The 21,796-nt window shown below is 47.2% G+C and overlaps 1 protein-coding gene across 2 annotated transcripts in view; it reads right to left on the minus strand.

Annotated features, from left to right (window-relative positions):
- The window catches only part of CNNM4 (cyclin and CBS domain divalent metal cation transport mediator 4), a 34,378-nt gene that overhangs the window by 760 nt on the left and 11,822 nt on the right, over positions 1 to 21,796 (minus strand). Inside the window, exons 3-8 of one of the 2 annotated variants that reach the window (XM_063448600.1) lie at positions 19,806 to 19,949; positions 18,146 to 18,283; positions 17,884 to 18,053; positions 10,039 to 10,138; positions 5,264 to 5,439; positions 1 to 2,313 (exon numbers count right to left, since the gene is read on the minus strand). The exon at positions 1 to 2,313 is cut by the window's left edge and continues 760 nt beyond it. In XM_063448600.1, coding sequence (XP_063304670.1) covers positions 2,125 to 2,313; positions 5,264 to 5,439; positions 10,039 to 10,138; positions 17,884 to 18,053; positions 18,146 to 18,283; positions 19,806 to 19,949 — 917 coding nt within the window. In that variant the 3' untranslated portion in view covers positions 1 to 2,124. The remainder of the gene's footprint in view (positions 2,314 to 5,263; positions 5,440 to 10,038; positions 10,139 to 17,883; positions 18,054 to 18,145; positions 18,284 to 19,805; positions 19,950 to 21,796) is intronic. The other variant, XM_063448601.1, reaches the window with a different exon arrangement.

Genomic DNA, 21,796 nt, shown 5'->3' on the forward strand with positions numbered 1-21,796 from the left:
GAGAGAGAGCTTACAGTCATGCAGATAGAGGGACGTAGCACAAGGTGATCAGTATAAAAAAAAAAATACACCACAATAAAAGTCAGTTACCAGGAAGGATCCAATTAGTCCTCTGGGTGAATAAAAATATGTAAATTACCTAGATCCCTTTCCTCATTCAACTGTGATTGATCCTCACACAAATCTTCAAGGAACCTCAATGGAAACTTGATTGGATGTGGGAGATGATTGTTAATGTAAGGAAGGGCAGCCTTTATCACCATGGGAAGGATGCTCCATATTAAAAGACTACAGATCCCATCACATTAAGCCAGTCCTTTGTGTCAACATATGTTAGCTGTAGGGCTTAAGTAAAATAAACATACATTTATCTCTGCTTACAAACAGCACTGTGATTCAATAATGGCAAATCTATTTTTGTCTTTGGGAGTTGTCAGTCAACAAATACTTGAAATGATCCGTTATTACGGTCTCCTGACAATAACATCCATTGTTTGAATTGGTTGCACACATTAAAAAAAAAAAAAATCCAAGCAGCATCAAACCACATTTGTGAAAACTAAAATGTGACAAATTTTCCTTTGCCATGCATATATAAACAGATTCTACTTCACTTTTGACCTGTTTACGCCAATGTATAACTAGAGCGAGTGAGCAGGACTAGAGTACATTGTCAGGAGCTACAAGTCTTAAATAGGTAAAATATGTTTTAAGGCCTAAAACATTCTCTCTTTATTTTTAATTTAATGTGAAGCATATATTTGGTGCTACTGTCTGACGCCAGGATTCCAAAGACATTTTACAAAATGACTTGTTGCCAGAGATGGCACTTAATAGATTTAAGATAATCTCTACTTTGTGGTAGGAAATTTCATAGCTTACATTTCTACATAATAATCAGGATTTTAGCTCATACCTCTATGCAGCTGGCATAAGCTATAAACTACAGGTATGCTAGTCAGTGAGATGTTTGAGTGTAAGCAACACCCAACAGATATGGCTTAACCATACATAGCATGCTGAGATTGAACCACAAGTACTGGGGCAAGTCATGGAGACATGTAGATCCCACTAATTTTTATAAAGCAAAGTCCAAGTAAATATGTCTTAATCAATAGATGTGCTTGTAATTACAAGATTGTATTAATTGCCTGGTGTGAGACGCTCATCCACACAATTGTAAATGTAAAATGTTTTGAGGGATATTGTCCTTTTAAAAACTGAATCATTTTTCTTTCAACTGTTACAGCCTGATCAATTTGCTATAGTAATCATATGTTTTATAAGGTGTTTTATTACTAGAGGACAGCCTGACATATGTAGGCACTCAGTAATTAAAACCCTGCCAAATTATATTTAAAAACAAAAACAATCAAAACACTGTTTTTGGGGGCAATTTCACTGATATACTGCTTGCAGTGTCTTCACTTTGAAAACACAGGGCCTAACACAGTCGCGGCACTTATAAATATACAGACTTCCCTCTAGAGCTTGTAGACTTGGGGAGGTAGTCTAAGACTTTCAACAACCAAGAATCCACTTATGAAATAAGTAAAGAGGGAAAAAAAAAAACCATGAACAGGTTGCCCTTCCTTGAAGGAAAATTGACAGAGGAACATCCACCCCTAGGAAGACAGTACTACCCACCCCAGGAAGACAATCTGATCCACTTTTCTCTTTTTAGAGATTGTGGACATCCAGTGCACATATAGAATCAACTAATTCCTCCCTGAGTTACTGCTCTCCAGAGCAGTACACCAGTTCCAAAAGTTTTGGAGAACCTTGCTCCACCAGTTCCCCTTTGCCAGTCTTATGCTCTCTGCCCTTGACATGTTACTAATACTTCAGCGCTGCAGAACATTGCAACAATTACAGACTCCCTTTTAGATTTCTGTCTACCACGTACATAAACAGAAGACTTGCAAAGTTCTCTCTTCACAGACATGCAGAGTGTTGCTTCACTATCCTGTTGCTCTGCAGAGCTGCAATGTTTGGTTCCTAGGATAATATGCTTTTCGGTTTTATATTACAAAGCATTTCTTCAGGTCCTCAAAGATCCAGAGCCAAGATACTGAGACACTGGGGCAGCAAAATGGCAATGCTCTGCAGACGCTGGTGGTATTGTCAGACTGCATTATGTTGCAGGCTGTGCTGAGAGTTCCTCTGGTTAAGTAGACTTGTTGTCTCATCTTCAAGAACCTCACTTCGATCAGATAATGTACCATCTGGCTTGCGTGTGCCTCCTTCTGGGGACTGAGGGCTACTATCAAGACGTGAAGACAGAAGGGCACCTTGATACTGCTCCCGAGTTATCTGAGAAACATGGATTGAAAAGTTTGAAAAAATAAACATTTAAACCTCACAAAATAAACACAGTATAAGAATTTACAATAAGAAACATGGTAAAAAGACAACCAATGTGAAGACCTCTCAAAACATGTGGTTTCACTGCCCGTTTCGCTCTCCTCAGCTTCAAAGCTCCCATAGACATCTGGACCGTGACATTCCACCTTGGCCCTCCAGATGTTGCTTAACTACAACTCCCATGATTCTATGAATGAAATTGGCCGAGAATCATGAAAGTTGTAGTTCAGCAACATATGGATAGCCGACGTTTGGGGAAGCCTACAAGTCTAACCTGTCCCAAGGAATTTACTCTCCAGATCCCGAGAAGACCCACAGCAATGTTCTTTACGCTGCATTACAAGGCACCAACATCTCCCCTTGATCACTAATCTCTCACAGGTATTCTTCTAATCCAGTTCCATGGTTACCCTCAGGGTATTATTCCTAGCAGGTCCCATCATCTCCAAATGATTACAGTAATCTTCCAATCATTGTTCTATCTAACTTCCACTATCTAATCAATATCATGGTTCTGTTTAAAAAAAAAAAAAATTTACAATAATTATTTTGAAAAAGATTAGGAGAATCTAAAAAAAAAGTAGTAGAGCACATAAATACAAGAACAGTGCTTATCCTAAACAGCAATATACAGTTGGTAATTCACACCATTCTTACCCAGCTCCACAATATCATTTGCAGTCTTGTTCTCTCCCTCAGCTTAAACTCCCCCCCCCCCAAAAAAAAACAAAAAAAACAAAACAAAAAAAAAACATACCTCCATGGTATTCCAAGAGAATTATCTCCCAAGCATTACCAAGCACAGCCATGTCCTCTGTGTTGTCCCACAGAGAACATTCTTTACCCAAGCTTCAATTTTTTTCATAATTTTGCCCCAGAGTATTGTGCAGTGGCACCCAAGAGTGAATCACTAATGTTGGGTGTAGCTGTTCTGTGGACAGCTTACACATGCTTCTTGTACATTTACACAACTTGTAAAAAAGGCATGAAGTCCCATTCACAAATATCAAATAGCAAGCTAGAATAATATAATGATGGCCTGTAACATATAAGTGACTTATTTAGGTTTGGACTTTTTAGAGATAAGTTGGAGCCACTATGTAGTCAAAGTCCAACCAGAAGAATAGTGTTACACCTTCCGTTGCATAAAAACAGTGTATCCTAACAAAAAGCAGAGTTTGTTTCTCCTAAAATAGTAGTTCTGATGCAAGTAGATCTACACAAATGATTGGCCACTTATACTTTGAAAGTGGACTCATGAAGTTGCCAGTCATTAAGAGAGACACTATTGTCACCCTGACATTATGATCAAACTCAGTCATCTTGCCTGGATTACTCACACATCTCCCTAATTTCACCAAATGTGCATTTCACCCACCAACATCCTTACTCTGCTCCAGACCATTGTTCTCACCTTAAGTAATCTTACTATGCCCCCATCTTACTCATGTCACTTAAAACAACATATGACCAAGTTCCAGCATCTCCCAAAGAGCATTGCTCCTTTCCTGCAATTTTAGCTAACCCCACATTCAACAAAACATTGTTCTCTTCCCATCATTTAGACAAAGGTCCATGAGCTGACAAAGACAACTTCCTTGGTTCCACCAGAGAATTGTTCTTTACCTAGCTCTAATATCCCATTCCTGAGCATTGTTCTCTCCTAAAAGTGATGGTATTTGAAATGGTCCAAAGTTAAATGAGTTAGACTAGAAGACGAGGTGGTTTGAAGTCAACATGAGAACAAGAGTAAAAGCAGTGGAAAACCAGAAAAAATAAAAATGCAAACATTTTTTTTTAGCATATAAAAATACAAAATTATTAAATAATTGAGGATCTTAAAAAAAATAAACAGTAAAGAATAAAAAAAAGGGTAATTTTTTTTTTTAAATATATAAAAATGCAAGTCTCTCATAAGTTTAAGTTAAGTCCACAATGCATGTAGCAATAAGTCTGAATTCCAAAAGGTTAAAATGTTTCTAAAACAACCCATTTGCTGAAATATTATAGTACTTGTTAGTTAATCAGGGAAGTACATTAATCTTGAAATATAGTCATTTGACCATATCAGACAAGACCCTGGATTCCATTTGCGTGACCAGGAGGTGCATCTACAAAAGTTTAAAAGAACCCAACAGGGAACATGTCCTCTTGTAGAGTGAGGATCCATTAAACACACAAGATGCATAGGCATATTTTACCGAATTTGAACCAGTGGAACTCCCAACCGTCTAACAGACTGTAAACATTCCTGTAATCGACTACCAAGGAATATATGTATGAAAAATGTCTCGAATGGTTTAGCCCCAAAGCTGCCTCTAGCGCCATCCAACTTCTGAAACTTTATTTCAGGAAGCCCAGAGTGCTGCCACTGATTGGCTGAGAGCAGTCAACTGACTCAACCAATTTGTGACACCACATTCACAAAACTGGCTTCTTCCAAAGCCAGTTTTGTATATTTGGAGTCAGAGAGCATCATTTGATTGCTCTCAGCCAATCAGCAGCACCCCTGCCCAGTGGCACTCTGCTGAAATTGCCGCTGGAGGCAACTTTGGGTTTAAACAATTCGAGAAAGATTTAACGCCTTACAGTAAGCGTGCCCCCAGGAACCATAACAACTTAATCTAGATCTCCAAGTCTCCTGCTTTGTAATAGTTTGGTCCCAAGCTCATATTACCGAATGCATCCAATGACTTTCATTAATATGTTTTTTTTCTGGACAGTACAATGATGACATTTGTAAATTTGACATGTTTGAAACCAAATCATGGTTGAAAAGACACAAACTGACAGATATGTACTATTCAGGGGACATCAAGCATTGCAACTAAAGACTGATCAATTAGCGAGGAATGTCTGATATAATGACAATGTACAAAATGGATGAGGGTAGACTCACCTTCACATACTGCAAGTCGCTGACTGCCCGTACACTGAAGTCAGCCATGTACTGCACCTGTGTACTAAGCTGGGTATTACTGCCACTGATTGTGGAGGAGATTGAATCTGAACGCTCATGACTGAGGGAGGTGGAACGGTTAAGGCTGCCCATGTGGGATGGAGAACGAAGGTCAGCTGGAAAGGAAAAAGAAAAAATTTGAGAAAAATAGTATGCCATATGTTTAACAAGCTAGGTTTCCCAACAGTGCTGGAAATAAAGCTTTCCCTTGTATGTACCAGAGTTTCAATACATACAAAATGAACAGTGATACATTATAGGCAGCTCTGGAGACATGCACTCAGCTAATCAAAAGCCAACATAGTTCTGCCCTACTTTAAAAATCAGATTTCCAGAAGGCAAAAAGTAAAATAAATAAAATAAAATAAAAAAAGAAAACAAATTTAACTTAATCATGGCCACACAATCCACTAGGCTACAGTGTGAGGACACACAATGGACTATCAACCAGACATCAACTTCTAAATTCTTTCTGCACTGTATGTGTGGTAGACTGTGAGGTACATTTACGTAGTATTTGACCTTGCCTATACCCATTGACCTCAGCTTTTCCCCCTCCCAGTCAATCTCAATTTTCTTTTTATAAAATATTATTGGAATTTATATAGCACCAACATATTTGAGGCAGGAACTGTTCGCGCTATACTCTCAGCGCCTGCTACCTCAAACAGTTCTGGCGCATTCCACTGAGTCAAAAGGCAACAGCTGGGATTCCCAAGCATGCATACTGACTCAGTGAGTGCCAGTACTGTGTGGAGCAGAATTGCGGAGACTGTGGTCTGTGGCCAGTATTGGAGTCAAATTTGGCTTCAGGGTTGGTGATAAGAGGAGATACAGCCGGCACACACCAGGCAAAAAAAAAAAAAAAAACACACCTCACACAGGCAGCGCACACCCACACACAGGCAGCGCACACCCACACACAGGCAGCGCACACCCACACACAGATACACAGGTTGGCAATGAAAGCACAGCCAAAACTTCCAGCAGAGCTTATTGAATTGAGCTTCGAAGAGTTCCTTCCAGCTCTTCCAATTCTCAGAACCCTCCTAGGACTGTGGAAGCTGCAGCTCAGTGGCCATCTTATGCTTGCCATGCAGTCTCTGGTTTAGCAGGATATCCAAAGGGGGGTGGGGGAGGGGGAAATTGAAGGGTTTCAGGAAAGTCGCTGTTCAATGCATACCCCATGTCAGTAGATTGGCAGCCTCCCCCGGCCACCAGTCATGCTAGGCAGCATAGTGTGAATCCTTGGTAGAACGTCGTGAATTGTGGAGTTCCCACTCTGTAAAGCGTAAGGCGGCATCCAATACAGTTTTAGGGAATAAAAGCTTACATTGAGCTTGATTTTGCAGGAGCTGTATAGAAACACGTCCAGCCTCGCCCGCCTGTATTAATTTATACCACAGTGCATTCAGCAACTCTGCAGTATTTCCATCATATTTCCTGTTCTGATATTTTAAAGCTTTACTTGCTCTCATGTGGTTTATTGATTGCCTTGCATAGCCTTTAATATAAAAAGTTGATTGACAAAAAACCAAACAAACAAAACAAAAGAAAAAAAAAAAACAAACACTTATGTGATATCCCAAAAGGTCAAATAGAGACATAACAGGAAGGAAGCTGGGTAAATATTTCACCCAGCCTTTTACTATATAAAAACATTTTGTCGAGCAGTGCAATGGAGATGCTTGTGCAAGCATTTGCGGCAACTTGCCAAAATCTATGATTAAGTTACCCAGCGTTAACGTACCATGTAACACAATCTAACCACATATCTGATAGGGAGTAGCAAATTAGAAATGTGCAAAATGGCTAAAGCACTAAACATCTGAAATGGAAATTACTAGGGAAGCGCACAATGACAAATAAAGAGCCTCTTTTATACCTAAATAATAAATCACAACCAGAAAGCGCCCAACGACAGAAAGAATAAATAATGAATATGTATATCCAAATAGGAATTCCAGACATATGGGCTTGATCCCTATATATTTCTTGAAGTCCTCAGCTGCTGCTGCTTCTTCAAAAAAAAAAGACAAAAACAGACCCAACAGAGCAGTACCAAGTTTCTCCACACCAAAAGCAGGGATTAAGCCAACCTTAGGGCCCCCCAGGATACAGCCAGCTGTGCTTTAAGGCAGAGTAGCCATCTGCTTACTCTGATGGCAGGTGCCTACTCTGCCCAAATACAGTGTTTGGGGAGAGGTTGTACCAGGGCGGCGAGAGCTGTAATCCTCAGCGCTGCTCCTTCACGCACCTTGTTTTTATGCCGGGCTATTACGCCACTCCAATGTAGCAGAGAAAGAAGACTGCAGTGAAGATGATGGCACCCACACTAGTTTCAGCCCAGGGAATGGATCCACTACAACTTTCCCAAAGGTAGGAAGGCTGGGTGGACTTTAATTAAAAAAAAAAAAAAAGTGTTTAAGAGAACGTGTATGTGTCAGTGTGTCTGTCAGTGTGAGCCAAATCAGTGAGTGTTTGTGTTTCATTGTTCGCATAGTTACATAGCTGAAAAGAGACCTGCGTCCATCAAGTTCAGCCTTCCTCACATATGTTTTTTGCTGTTGATCCAAAAGAAGGCAAAAAAAAAATCTCATTTACTTAAAAAATAACTTTTTCATTTTAATTTTTTTTTACTACCTTTAATCAGGCTTGTTTTGCAATATGGGATTCACTTAAGTATCTGTTTAGACCGGTTTCATTTGGTATTTAAAAAAAAAAAAAAATTTGATAGAAATTACTTTTGCGAGGCAGGGGTACTTAGGATTTTTTTCCCTTTTAGACTTGCAAATGTACTTCTCCATAAAAAGGTTGAGCAACACTGGTGTAGTAGATATTGATATGATTTGTGGCGTCATAAAAAAATGGCCGCTCACTTGTGATAGAACTTACTTCAAGTTCTAGCAATAACAACATACAGTGGCACAGTTTCCGTCTATGGATATAATTCTTGTATATCATGAGTATATGCAATGAGAAAAAGCAGAGAGAGAGAACTTACAACAGTGTAAAACTGTAGAAAGAACTAATATGCTTACAGAGGAAGTAGGAAACACACAAATAAAGAGCTTTGCCAAGCTCCGGATATACAGCTTACAGCGGTACAAGCCTCTCTTTAGTATGTAAAAGTGATGATTTCTTCAGACTTTATTCACATAAAAAACTAAATATATAGTGCTCTCTGTATATAGAAATAGTAATGAAATATGATAAATTAGATATTTTGTGGCAATAGATTTGTTCAATGTGATCAGGATGATGGTATAATCCCCACCAGAGACTATTGTGTACTGATTTCAGCCCAGCATTTGAGAAGAAGCAACACTTCTAATACCTACTACTTTCACCAGGCTGTACCAGAGGACTGCTATCTGGACTGTAGACACAAGAATCCCAGGTGGTGATTATACCACCTAAGGTGATAGAACAAATCTATTGCTCTAAAATATGTACCGTAAGTTTTAAAAATTCCTCACTATGTATATATTTAGAGAGCACTCTATATTTTATGTTTATGTTAACATCGTCTTGGAAGAAATCATCACCATCACATACACTTAAGCATGGGTGTACTGCTGTACACTAAATATCACAAGCTTGGCAAAGCTAATTATTTGTAAGTGTGTTTTATTCTTCCACTATACACATCAGTTTTATCTACAGTTTTAGACTACTAGAAGTTCTCTCTGCATTTTCTTGTTGCATACACTCATATGATACATCTAAAGATCCATACAAGAATCATACCTATAGGCACGGATTCCACAGCCGTTTGCCAATATTGGGGAGCTTGTCGAAAGCTCTATTACATATGAGTAGCAGTAGCAGGTGTTTTAGACATGCAATATATACCAATTGCCAGACTGCGATCTGGTTGGACATACAGGCATGAAGTACTGCCTAATTTGCATGCACCAATAGTGTAGGATAAAGCTCAAATTCTGCCGTGTGGAAGCTCTAGAACAAAATTAAAATGCAGCAAATAATTTAAGAGAATAGACGAAGAAACATAGTACTGGATTTAAAATTGCACATGATCAAAAACAGAATCAATTAGAAGGTTGCATTTGTACGTATTACATAAAACATTGTTCCTATGCACACTAAATTCAGAAATGTATACAATCATAGGTCTTAGATACTTAAAAAAGGACAGAAACCGTAACAATGTAAATCAATACAATAGCAAGTAAGAAAGAAAATACAAATTAGAACAATGCAAGACATTGGAGATATTCTAGAGGTAAGGGCAATTAGTATATGTTATAGAAGTAAAGACAGGTAATGAGCACATTTAGGTTTTTAGAGATTTAAGAAAAATACCATGTTGACAAAGATCTTGAAGTGCACAGTTAATCTACTGGTTAGTGACGTTTAAAATGCAACAAACCATTACCCAGAACTCCTCATATTAACCTCAAATGAGGGTAATGGGTAACATGACCTAAAAACTGCCTACCAAGCAGTGCATAAAACATTAAGTGACAGCAGGGTGCACAAATATCGTGCCACAATACACGCACATGCAGATCTCTCATTTACCTGCCAACATTGATAACTTTGAGAACAGAGACCCCTTTTTAAACGTGGGGCGGGCAGGAGCTAGGGCTAGAGGCAAGACAAGATAAGGCAAATGTGGGAAAATAAAAAAGGGTATGAAAGGATAGATGTGCAGTCAATAAGGGTTTGCAGGATTAGTGTGATTCTCTTACGAATAGTTGGAGGAGAGCTTATTGCCATAACACCGTAGTAGGAAAAAGCACCAGATTCAAATTTCATGTTCTCTTTTCCAGCTTCCACTTCCACTTTCCCCTGTGGAAGAGAGAGAATAGTGTTAAAACAGAATACGCAGCTCTTGTGCTCAGGTGACTTCAGCCTTTACCCCTTAAGGACGTAGCCAAATGTACAAGTTGTGATCAAAACAAAACCTGGCATTTGCGCTATATGTCTGTCCAACCGTAATTCACCTCTTTCATATTATGTGCACCCACACCTATTATATATCATTTTATTCAGGGGAAACAGGGCTTTCATTTATCAAATATTTAGGTATGGAACATTATTTAATATGAAAAAAAATATTTAAAAATGGGAGAAAAGATTTTGTTTTAAATTTTCTTAGTTCTACGTGACATTTTAACTGTGAATGTCAAAATACTGTTTGCTTTTACTGCAATAAAATACACATATTTGTATTCAGCGATGTCTCACATGTAAAACAGTACCCCCTATGTACAGGTTTTATGCTGTTATGGGAAGATACAGGGCGAAATATAGCATTTTTCAGTTTTTTCACATTGAAATTCGCCATATTGGTTACGTTGCCTTTGAGACTGTATGGTAGCCTAGGAATGAGAATTACCCCCATGAAGGCATACCATTTGCAATAGTAGACAACCCAAGGTATTGCAAATGGGGTATGTCCAGTCTTTTTTAGTAGCCACTTGTTCACAAACACTAGCCAAAGTTAATGTTAATATTTGTTTGTGTTTGAAAAATGCAAAAAAACTAATTTGAATGCCAATTTTGGCCAGTGTTTGTGACTAAGTGGCTACTAAAAAAGACTGAACATACCCCATTTGCAATACCCGGGTTGTCTACTTTTTGCAAATGGTATGCCATCATGGGGGTAATTCTTATTCCTGGGCTACCATACAGTCTCAAAGGCAACGTAACCAATCTGGCAAATTTCAGTGTGAAAAAACTGAAACGCAAGCCTCATATTTGACTGTAACTTTTGAAAACACCATAAAATCTGTACATGAGAAGTACTGTTATACTCAGGAGACTTTGCTGAACACAAATATTTGTGTTTCAAAACATTAAAAAGTATTACAGCAATAATATCGTCAGTGTAAGTGCCGTTTGTGTGTGAAAAATGCAAAAAACGTCACTTTCACTGACAATATGATCGTTGTAATCCATTTTACAGTTTTGAAACACTAATATTTGTGTTCAGCGATGTGCACAGGTGATAGTGGTTAGGTAAGTTACGTTTTTCTTATTTAAGTTGAATTTTGTAACATTGCATTTTGTGTCCTGATGAAAGTCCACAACGGTGGACTGAAACGTCGACCTTCAGACAAATTGGAATAAAAGGTTTTTACTTTTTATAACTGAAAAGTCCTTGAGTGCTGGCTTTTTTTCTAAATGATAGATAGATAGATAGATATGTAAATATAAATGATCTAAGTATATATTTTATTTGTAACTGTAATTTATTTTATTTTTAACCTAAGGGGTTAAGAGGGGAGGAGAGGGGCAGAGACAGTGTCAGCCAGTGAGACACAGGATCAGTGATCAATGACTGGCTGTCACTGTGATCACCTCCTGCAGATCGCGGTAATTGGCCACAGGGGGAGTGCCTGGGTGACCAGGCATGACCCCCACCGCGATCTGCAGGGTGATCCTGCCTGCAGTTACTATGTGTCAGGCAATTAGATCGCCGTGCGAGGCCGTCTCTGCCAGCAGATCGCCGTGCGAGGCCGTCTCTGCCAGCAGATCGCCGTGCGAGGCCGTCTCTGCCAGCAGATCGCCGTGCGAGGCCGTCTCTGCCAGCAGATCGCCGTGCGAGGCCGTCTCTGCCAGCAGATCGCCGTGCGAGGCCGTCTCTGCCAGCAGATCGCCGTGCGAGGCCGTCTCTGCCAGCAGATCGCCGTGCGAGGCCGTCTCTGCCAGCAGATCGCCGTGCGAGGCCGTCTCTGCCAGCAGATCGCCGTGCGAGGCCGTCTCTGCCAGCAGATCGCCGTGCGAGGCCGTCTCTGCCAGCAGATCGCCGTGCGAGGCCGTCTCTGCCAGCAGATCGCCGTGCGAGGCCGTCTCTGCCAGCAGATCGCCGTGCGAGGCCGTCTCTGCCAGCAGATCGCCGTGCGAGGCCGTCTCTGCCAGCAGATCGCCGTGCGAGGCCGTCTCTGCCAGCAGATCGCCGTGCGAGGCCGTCTCTGCCAGCAGATCGCCGTGCGAGGCCGTCTCTGCCAGCAGATCGCCGTGCGAGGCCGTCTCTGCCAGCAGATCGCCGTGCGAGGCCGTCTCTGCCAGCAGATCGCCGTGCGAGGCCGTCTCTGCCAGCAGATCGCCGTGCGAGGCCGTCTCTGCCAGCAGATCGCCGTGCGAGGCCGTCTCTGCCAGCAGATCGCCGTGCGAGGCCGTCTCTGCCAGCAGATCGCCGTGCGAGGCCGTCTCTGCCAGCAGATCGCCGTGCGAGGCCGTCTCTGCCAGCAGATCGCCGTGCGAGGCCGTCTCTGCCAGCAGATCGCCGTGCGAGGCCGTCTCTGCCAGCAGATCGCCGTGCGAGGCCGTCTCTGCCAGCAGATCGCCGTGCGAGGCCGTCTCTGCCAGCAGATCGCCGTGCGAGGCCGTCTCTGCGAGCAGATCGCCGAGCGAGGCCGTCTCTGCGAGCAGATCGCCGTGCGAGGCCGTCTCTGCGAGCAGATCGCCGAGCGAGGCCGTCTCTGCGAGCAGATCGCCGTGCGAGGCCGTCTCTGCGAGCAGATCGCCGAGCGAGGCCGTCTCTGCGAGCAGATCGCCGTGCGAGGCCGTCTCTGCGAGCAGATCGCCGAGCGAGGCCGTCTCTGCGAGCAGATCGCCGTGCGAGGCCGTCTCTGCGAGCAGATCGCCGTGCGAGGCCGTCTCTGCGAGCAGATCGCCGTGCGAGGCCGTCTCTGCGAGCAGATCGCCGTCTCTGCGAGCAGATCGCCGTGCGAGGCCGTCTCTGCGAGCAGATCGCCGTCTCTGCGAGCAGATCGCCGTGCGAGGCAGTCTCTGCGAGCAGATCGCCGTGCGAGGCCGTCTCTGCGAGCAGATCGCCGTGCGAGGCCGTCTCTGCGAGCAGATCGCCGTGCGAGGCCGTCTCTGCGAGCAGATCGCCGTGCGAGGCCGTCTCTGCGAGCAGATCGCCGTGCGAGGCCGTCTCTGCGAGCAGATCGCCGTGCGAGGCCGTCTCTGCGAGCAGATCGCCGTGCGAGGCCGTCTCTGCGAGCAGATCGCCGTGCGAGGCCGTCTCTGCGAGCAGATCGCCGTGCGAGGCCGTCTCTGCGAGCAGATCGCCGTGCGAGGCCGTCTCTGCGAGCAGATCGCCGTGCGAGGCCGTCTCTGCGAGCAGATCGCCGAGCGAGGCCGTCTCTGCGAGCAGATCGCCGAGCGAGGCCGTCTCTGCGAGCAGATCGCCGAGCGAGGCCGTCTCTGCGAGCAGATCGCCGAGCGAGGCCGTCTCTGCGAGCAGATCGCCGTGCGAGGCCGTCTCTGCGAGCAGATCGCCGTGCGAGGCCGTCTCTGCGAGCAGATCGCCGTGCGAGGCCGTCTCTGCGAGCAGATCGCCGTGCGAGGCCGTCTCTGCGAGCAGATCGCCGTCTCTGCGAGCAGATCGCCGTGCGAGGCCGTCTCTGCGAGCAGATCGCCGTCTCTGCGAGCAGATCGCCGTGCGAGGCAGTCTCTGCGAGCAGATCGCCGTGCGAGGCAGTCTCTGCGAGCAGATCGCCGTGCGAGGCAGTCTCTGCGAGCAGATCGCCGTGCGAGGCCGTCTCTGCGAGCAGATCGCCGTGCGAGGCCGTCTCTGCGAGCAGATCGCCGTGCGAGGCCGTCTCTGCGAGCAGATCGCCGTGCGAGGCCGTCTCTGCGAGCAGATCGCCGTGCGAGGCCGTCTCTGCGAGCAGATCGCCGTGCGAGGCCGTCTCTGCGAGCAGATCGCCGTGCGAGGCCGTCTCTGCGAGCAGATCGCCGTGCGAGGCCGTCTCTGCGAGCAGATCGCCGTGCGAGGCCGTCTCTGCGAGCAGATCGCCGTGCGAGGCCGTCTCTGCGAGCAGATCGCCGTGCGAGGCCGTCTCTGCGAGCAGATCGCCGTGCGAGGCCGTCTCTGCGAGCAGATCGCCGTGCGAGGCCGTCTCTGCGAGCAGATCGCCGTGCGAGGCCGTCTCTGCGAGCAGATCGCCGAGCGAGGCCGTCTCTGCGAGCAGATCGCCGAGCGAGGCCGTCTCTGCGAGCAGATCGCCGTGCGAGGCCGTCTCTGCGAGCAGATCGCCGTGCGAGGCCGTCTCTGCGAGCAGATCGCCGTGCGAGGCCGTCTCTGCGAGCAGATCGCCGTCTCTGCGAGCAGATCGCCGTGCGAGGCCGTCTCTGCGAGCAGATCGCCGTGCGAGGCCGTCTCTGCGAGCAGATCGCCGTGCGAGGCCGTCTCTGCGAGCAGATCGCCGTGCGAGGCCGTCTCTGCGAGCAGATCGCCGTGCGAGGCCGTCTCTGCGAGCAGATCGCCGTGCGAGGCCGTCTCTGCGAGCAGATCGCCGTGCGAGGCCGTCTCTGCGAGCAGATCGCCGTGCGAGGCCGTCTCTGCGAGCAGATCGCCGTGCGAGGCCGTCTCTGCGAGCAGATCGCCGTGCGAGGCCGTCTCTGCGAGCAGATCGCCGTGCGAGGCCGTCTCTGCGAGCAGATCGCCGTGCGAGGCCGTCTCTGCGAGCAGATCGCCGTGCGAGGCCGTCTCTGCGAGCAGATCGCCGTGCGAGGCCGTCTCTGCGAGCAGATCGCCGAGCGAGGCCGTCTCTGCGAGCAGATCGCCGAGCGAGGCCGTCTCTGCGAGCAGATCGCCGAGCGAGGCCGTCTCTGCGAGCAGATCGCCGAGCGAGGCCGTCTCTGCGAGCAGATCGCCGAGCGAGGCCGTCTCTGCGAGCAGATCGCCGAGCGAGGCCGTCTCTGCGAGCAGATCGCCGAGCGAGGCCGTCTCTGCGAGCAGATCGCCGAGCGAGGCCGTCTCTGCGAGCAGATCGCCGAGCGAGGCCGTCTCTGCGAGCAGATCGCCGAGCGAGGCCGTCTCTGCGAGCAGATCGCCGAGCGAGGCCGTCTCTGCGAGCAGATCGCCGAGCGAGGCCGTCTCTGCGAGCAGATCGCCGAGCGAGGCCGTCTCTGCGAGCAGATCGCCGAGCGAGGCCGTCTCTGCGAGCAGATCGCCGAGCGAGGCCGTCTCTGCGAGCAGATCGCCGAGCGAGGCCGTCTCTGCGAGCAGATCGCCGAGCGAGGCCGTCTCTGCGAGCAGATCGCCGAGCGAGGCCGTCTCTGCGAGCAGATCGCCGAGCGAGGCCGTCTCTGCGAGCAGATCGCCGTGCGAGGCCGTCTCTGCGAGCAGATCGCCGTGCGAGGCCGTCTCTGCGAGCAGATCGCCGTGCGAGGCCGTCTCTGCGAGCAGATCGCCGTGCGAGGCCGTCTCTGCGAGCAGATCGCCGTGCGAGGCCGTCTCTGCGAGCAGATCGCCGTGCGAGGCCGTCTCTGCGAGCAGATCGCCGTGCGAGGCCGTCTCTGCGAGCAGATCGCCGTGCGAGGCCGTCTCTGCGAGCAGATCGCCGTGCGAGGCCGTCTCTGCGAGCAGATCGCCGTGCGAGGCCGTCTCTGCGAGCAGATCGCCGTGCGAGGCCGTCTCTGCGAGCAGATCGCCGTGCGAGGCCGTCTCTGCGAGCAGATCGCCGTGCGAGGCCGTCTCTGCGAGCAGATCGCCGTGCGAGGCCGTCTCTGCGAGCAGATCGCCGTGCGAGGCCGTCTCTGCGAGCAGATCGCCGTGCGAGGCCGTCTCTGCGAGCAGATCGCCGTGCGAGGCCGTCTCTGCGAGCAGATCGCCGTGCGAGGCCGTCTCTGCGAGCAGATCGCCGTGCGAGGCCGTCTCTGCGAGCAGATCGCCGTGCGAGGCCGTCTCTGCGAGCAGATCGCCGTGCGAGGCCGTCTCTGCGAGCAGATCGCCGTGCGAGGCCGTCTCTGCGAGCAGATCGCCGTGCGAGGCCGTCTCTGCGAGCAGATCGCCGTGCGAGGCCGTCTCTGCGAGCAGATCGCCGTGCGAGGCCGTCTCTGCGAGCAGATCGCCGTGCGAGGCCGTCTCTGCGAGCAGATCGCCGTGCGAGGCCGTCTCTGCGAGCAGATCGCCGTGCGAGGCCGTCTCTGCGAGCAGATCGCCGTGCGAGGCCGTCTCTGCGAGCAGATCGCCGTGCGAGGCCGTCTCTGCGAGCAGATCGCCGTGCGAGGCCGTCTCTGCGAGCAGATCGCCGTGCGAGGCCGTCTCTGCGAGCAGATCGCCGTGCGAGGCCGTCTCTGCGAGCAGATCGCCGTGCGAGGCCGTCTCTGCGAGCAGATCGCCGTGCGAGGCCGTCTCTGCGAGCAGATCGCCGTGCGAGGCCGTCTCTGCGAGCAGATCGCCGTGCGAGGCCGTCTCTGCGAGCAGATCGCCGTGCGAGGCCGTCTCTGCGAGCAGATCGCCGTGCGAGGCCGTCTCTGCGAGCAGATCGCCGTGCGAGGCCGTCTCTGCGAGCAGATCGCCGTGCGAGGCCGTCTCTGCGAGCAGATCGCCGTGCGAGGCCGTCTCTGCGAGCAGATCGCCGTGCGAGGCCGTCTCTGCGAGCAGATCGCCGTGCGAGGCCGTCTCTGCGAGCAGATCGCCGTGCGAGGCCGTCTCTGCGAGCAGATCGCCGTGCGAGGCCGTCTCTGCGAGCAGATCGCCGTGCGAGGCCGTCTCTGCGAGCAGATCGCCGTGCGAGGCCGTCTCTGCGAGCAGATCGCCGTGCGAGGCCGTCTCTGCGAGCAGATCGCCGTGCGAGGCCGTCTCTGCGAGCAGATCGCCGTGCGAGGCCGTCTCTGCGAGCAGATCGCCGTGCGAGGCCGTCTCTGCGAGCAGATCGCCGTGCGAGGCCGTCTCTGCGAGCAGATCGCCGTGCGAGGCCGTCTCTGCGAGCAGATCGCCGTGCGAGGCCGTCTCTGCGAGCAGATCGCCGTGCGAGGCCGTCTCTGCGAGCAGATCGCCGTGCGAGGCCGTCTCTGCGAGCAGATCGCCGTGCGAGGCCGTCTCTGCGAGCAGATCGCCGTGCGAGGCCGTCTCTGCGAGCAGATCGCCGTGCGAGGCCGTCTCTGCGAGCAGATCGCCGTGCGAGGCCGTCTCTGCGAGCAGATCGCCGTGCGAGGCCGTCTCTGCGAGCAGATCGCCGTGCGAGGCCGTCTCTGCGAGCAGATCGCCGTGCGAGGCCGTCTCTGCGAGCAGATCAGATCGCAGAGACAGCCTGTCACTGCGATCAAGCTGAGCAGATCGCGGTCACTGATCGCGGTCACTGAACGCAGGGGGACTGCCTGGGGGGCCAGGCATGTCCCCCGACCGCGATGTGCAGCGAAAATGCCGCGGCTCCACATGTCAGCCGATTTTAAAATCGGCTGACACATGGTAAATACCGATCGCAGTGACAGCCTGTCACTGCGATCAGAGGCTGCAGACCGCGGTCACCGGGCACAGGGGGGCCAGGCATGCCCCCCGACCACAATCTGCAGCGGGGTAATGCCACCAGCCACGTGGGCGGCAAGGATGCCCAGGACGTTCTATGACGGCCTGCAGCATTTTCGAGCCACCCCCTTAAGGACGGCATAGAACGTCCTGTGTCCTTAAGGGGTTAATATATTAATTGCATATGTCCACTTTAAACAGTAGAGCATTCATTCTGCCTCTACACTATGTATGACTTAATATTACTCCATAGAATTCCACACCGTAGGCTTTTTACTCCCTTACCATTACCCCACCTGGGCAGGTCAATGACCTTTATTACCTGCAAAACAAGTATGAAGTAATCAGCTATCTTATTTCGTTGGTAGAGGTAGTGCTCAGATGCCTTCTTGTCATTCTCATTAAAATGCAGTTCCTGCACCACATCTGGGTACTTTAGAAGACGCAGTAGAGTTTTTTCTGAGAACAATGTAGGTGCGAAAAGCGATACCTCTGCAAGGAAAAAATAAATAAATAAAACAATGATGAACTAGGCCTCTGAATGTCACAGGAGTATCACACAGATTTAAAGCAGATGGTGTCACCTGTAGATAGGAAGCGATGGGCAGCGAGCAATAGTTGTGGGGAAATCTTCACTTTCAGCTCATTCTCTGGGTCCTTGAAAACCGAAAAGTCCTTTTTGTCTTGGCGTCGTCCAACCCGTTTCTTACTACGATTGTCAGCTGTAAATAGGTGTTAAAAAAAAATGAACATGACATTAAATAATTGAAACAAAACAGAGACAATTGTTATGAATGGAGAGAGGTATCAGCAATAACATACTTGGATAAAATATTATTTCAAGTATAAGTGCAATGTATGGTAGAGAACCTATTTTATTTACATTTGATTACATTTTGACCCAAATTGAAATGACATAACATTATATAGCTCTAGAAGAGGAGGTTTAGAAATTGGGAAAATGTATACTATATATCCATTTTTATATCAGCCCTAGCCCTCATAAGGGCAGCCCATATCGAAAATGGTGGTGATTTCCCTCTGCACGAGAGAGAGATACAGCCACATTAAATGATCGTACTGGCCTTCTTTGTGCCTTGTCGTTGTAATGTAACTGATATCTCTAGCCACAATAAGCAAGGAGCACCAATGGATTACTCTTAACTGGGAGAATAAGTAAATCCACAGCAAATAAAAAACAAAAGAACTTTTTTAAAAAAAAATAATGAGAGAGAGACAGAGACAGCAAATACCTTGTAGGAAAGCACTCACAGGACTTGATATGGTTCAAAAATAGTGCTTCTTTATTGCAGAAAAAATTTCAAGTGTCAACGTTTCAGTCCCATCTGGACTTTTATCATGACCGTCTTGATAAAAGTCCAGACGGGACTGAAACGTTGACACTTTCTACTTGAAATTTTTGCTGCAATAAAGAAGCACTATTTTTGAACCATATCAAGTCCTGTGAGTGCTTTCCTACAAGGTATTCCATATTATGGCCAGGATTAGCACCAAGGCATTACAAGACCGGGAGCAGTGAGTGCAGGACACGAGGAGAAATATAAATATATATATAAAAAACAAACAACTGTAATTAAAATAGGAATTTCATGGCTGGGTCTATTTACGTGAAAGGTGGATTAAAAAAAATAAAAATGATCAGGTTAGAGCTAAAACAGTTGCACTGAAATCGGATAAGTATAGCAAGTGTGCATCCATCCAGCTGTAGTAAAAGGAAGTTGAACTTTCACAGCCCCTCTTTGCTTTTCCACTAGATTACCATAATTATGAAAAAATCATGCAGCACATGTTTAAGGGGAAAAAAAAAATGTAAATGTCAGAAACAGATTGGCAATCACTGTATTAAAAGAAAGAATACCTTAATGTACTACAGAGCATTACAGATCGTTATTAATGTTTGAATGGAGTTTAACTGTGCTAGTGACAACTGCTTAAAATACTCTGTACAATAGGAAAGAAAAAACCTGAAACTTAAATTTCCATGTATTAAATTATTTATTTAGCACTATGGGGCAGAGAAGTTAAGTCTTTTGTTAATCGTGTGTTGTAAGTGTTGCCATGTTTACACTTGTGCTGCTGAAAGAGAAAATAAATGTAATGAATTGGCTTGTTTCCATGACAACAACGTAGTTTAAAAATGTATAATGTTTCATCAGGTAATGCCTACAACTGTCTTGAAGTATACCCTGGAGAGACATATGAGGGAGAATGAGCACAACTTACTGTATAAATCAGACTCATCAAGGATTTCAGATTTTATTATTTCTTCTATGACATCTTCCAGCGTAATGAGTCCCATCACCTCATAGAATGGATCTCCCTCTCCTTCACTGTTTACCTTCTGTACAATGGCCAAATGGGACCTACCTACCACGAGCAAAAGAATAAATAGGGCAATGAATTCAGATATTCAGTACATAAACATCAGCAAGCAACATGTGTACAATATAACAAATCCACACACATGAAACATGCAGTACAACAGACAATAGAAAGAAGACTAACTTAATCTTCTAATCCGTTCTAGTCTTATGTGAATAAAGTGTCCTGATCACCAACGTCTTACAAACCACCCCAGGCTGCACTGTTATTTGTTATGAGACATCTACAGATGTACACCATAATTACAATGAAAATTGGGAAATAACCCCAGAGATGAGCACAATGCCTGCAGTGTCTGTACAGGATATAAAGAGTAAATTGTGTGCCAGGCCGGTAATTGCACAATCATACGTAATTACAGGCTCTCAGATGCCACCCCTACCAATAACAATGATACTTTCAGGGAGAAATTACTTTTGGCCAGGAGGGAGTCGGCAATCTGATAAAACTGACAATTGCCTTGTGGAATGCGCTGTGAAAGATGCTGGCGAATCAAAACTACTGAAGCATAGGCTATATGATTGACGAAATAACGAGAAATAGAATTACAAGAGGCTTCATTCCCCTTAAAAGGACACTATAGTCACCAGAACAACTACAGATGATTGAATTTGTTCTGGTGAGTAGAATCATTACCTTCAGGCTTTTTGCTGTAAACACCGGCTTTTCAGAGAAAATGCAGTGTTTACATTACAGCCTAGTGATAACTTCACTGGCCACTCCTCAGATGGCTGCTAGAGGTGCTTCCTGGGTCACGGCTGCCTAAAATGCATCCAAACATTCAGTGTCTCCTCCCTCTGCATGCAGACACTGAACTTTCCTCATAGAGATTCATTGATTTAATTCGTCTCTATGAGGAGATGCTGATTGGCCAGGGCTGTGTTTGAATCATGCTGTGTTGAATCACGCCCCTGATCTGCCTCTGTCAGTCTCAGCCAATCCTATGGGTAAGCATTGTGATTGGATCAGGCCACCACTTCTGATGATGTCAGCAGACTGCTTGAATACAGTAAGATTTTGCTATATTTATGGAGGCAGGAGGGGCCCAAGGGGTGGTGGTTTTAACACTATAGGGTCAGGAATACATGTTTGTTTTAAAGAAACCTCTAACCAGTATATAGAACTTTGGGAATATAATTTGGTTTTAACGTGGAAACGCCCAACCTGTGGAACTCTCATGCAGGAAATGTAAAACCAACCGGACAAATGAACCCTATAGTAATAATAATAATAAAGTATTTAACCAGGAAAAGTACATTCAGATTACTCTGGTTTCCAAGTACGTCCTGGGGATGTTACCTTAGCCCAACATCCAGGGGTTGTTACTATCACCCAATTTAATGGTACTAATTTTATCTACCTCGGAAGGATGAAGGGCTGAGTCAACCCTGCCGGGATTTGAACTTGTGACCCAAGGGTTAGAACATTCTGCTGATGCATTAGCCCACTGAGCTATTTCCACTCTATTTTAACTCTAGCCCCTCTTATATCTCCTCACAGATCTGCTCTGCCCGTGACTACCTCCTGTCCGTTGTCCGCACCCGTACGGCCAACTCGCGGGCGGCTTCCTTCCTATGGGATAGCCTGCCTACCGCCATCAGACTCTCCCCTAGTCTTGCATCTTTTAAGAAGTGCCTTAAAACCCATCTCCTTAGGAAAGCTTATGGCCTCCAAGACAAACCCCTACCTCACATACCACCTGTCTCTTGCCCTCTCCTAAAGGGCAGCCACCCTAATTTGATTGCAAATTCCTGTTCTAATGTGTTTTACACCCCACCTCCTATAGAATGTAAGCTCGATTGAGCAGGTTCCTCTTCAACCTATTGTTCCCG

The sequence above is a fragment of the Pelobates fuscus genome, chromosome 3 (assembly GCF_036172605.1).
Source record: "Pelobates fuscus isolate aPelFus1 chromosome 3, aPelFus1.pri, whole genome shotgun sequence".
NCBI classification, from domain to species: domain Eukaryota; kingdom Metazoa; phylum Chordata; class Amphibia; order Anura; family Pelobatidae; genus Pelobates; species Pelobates fuscus.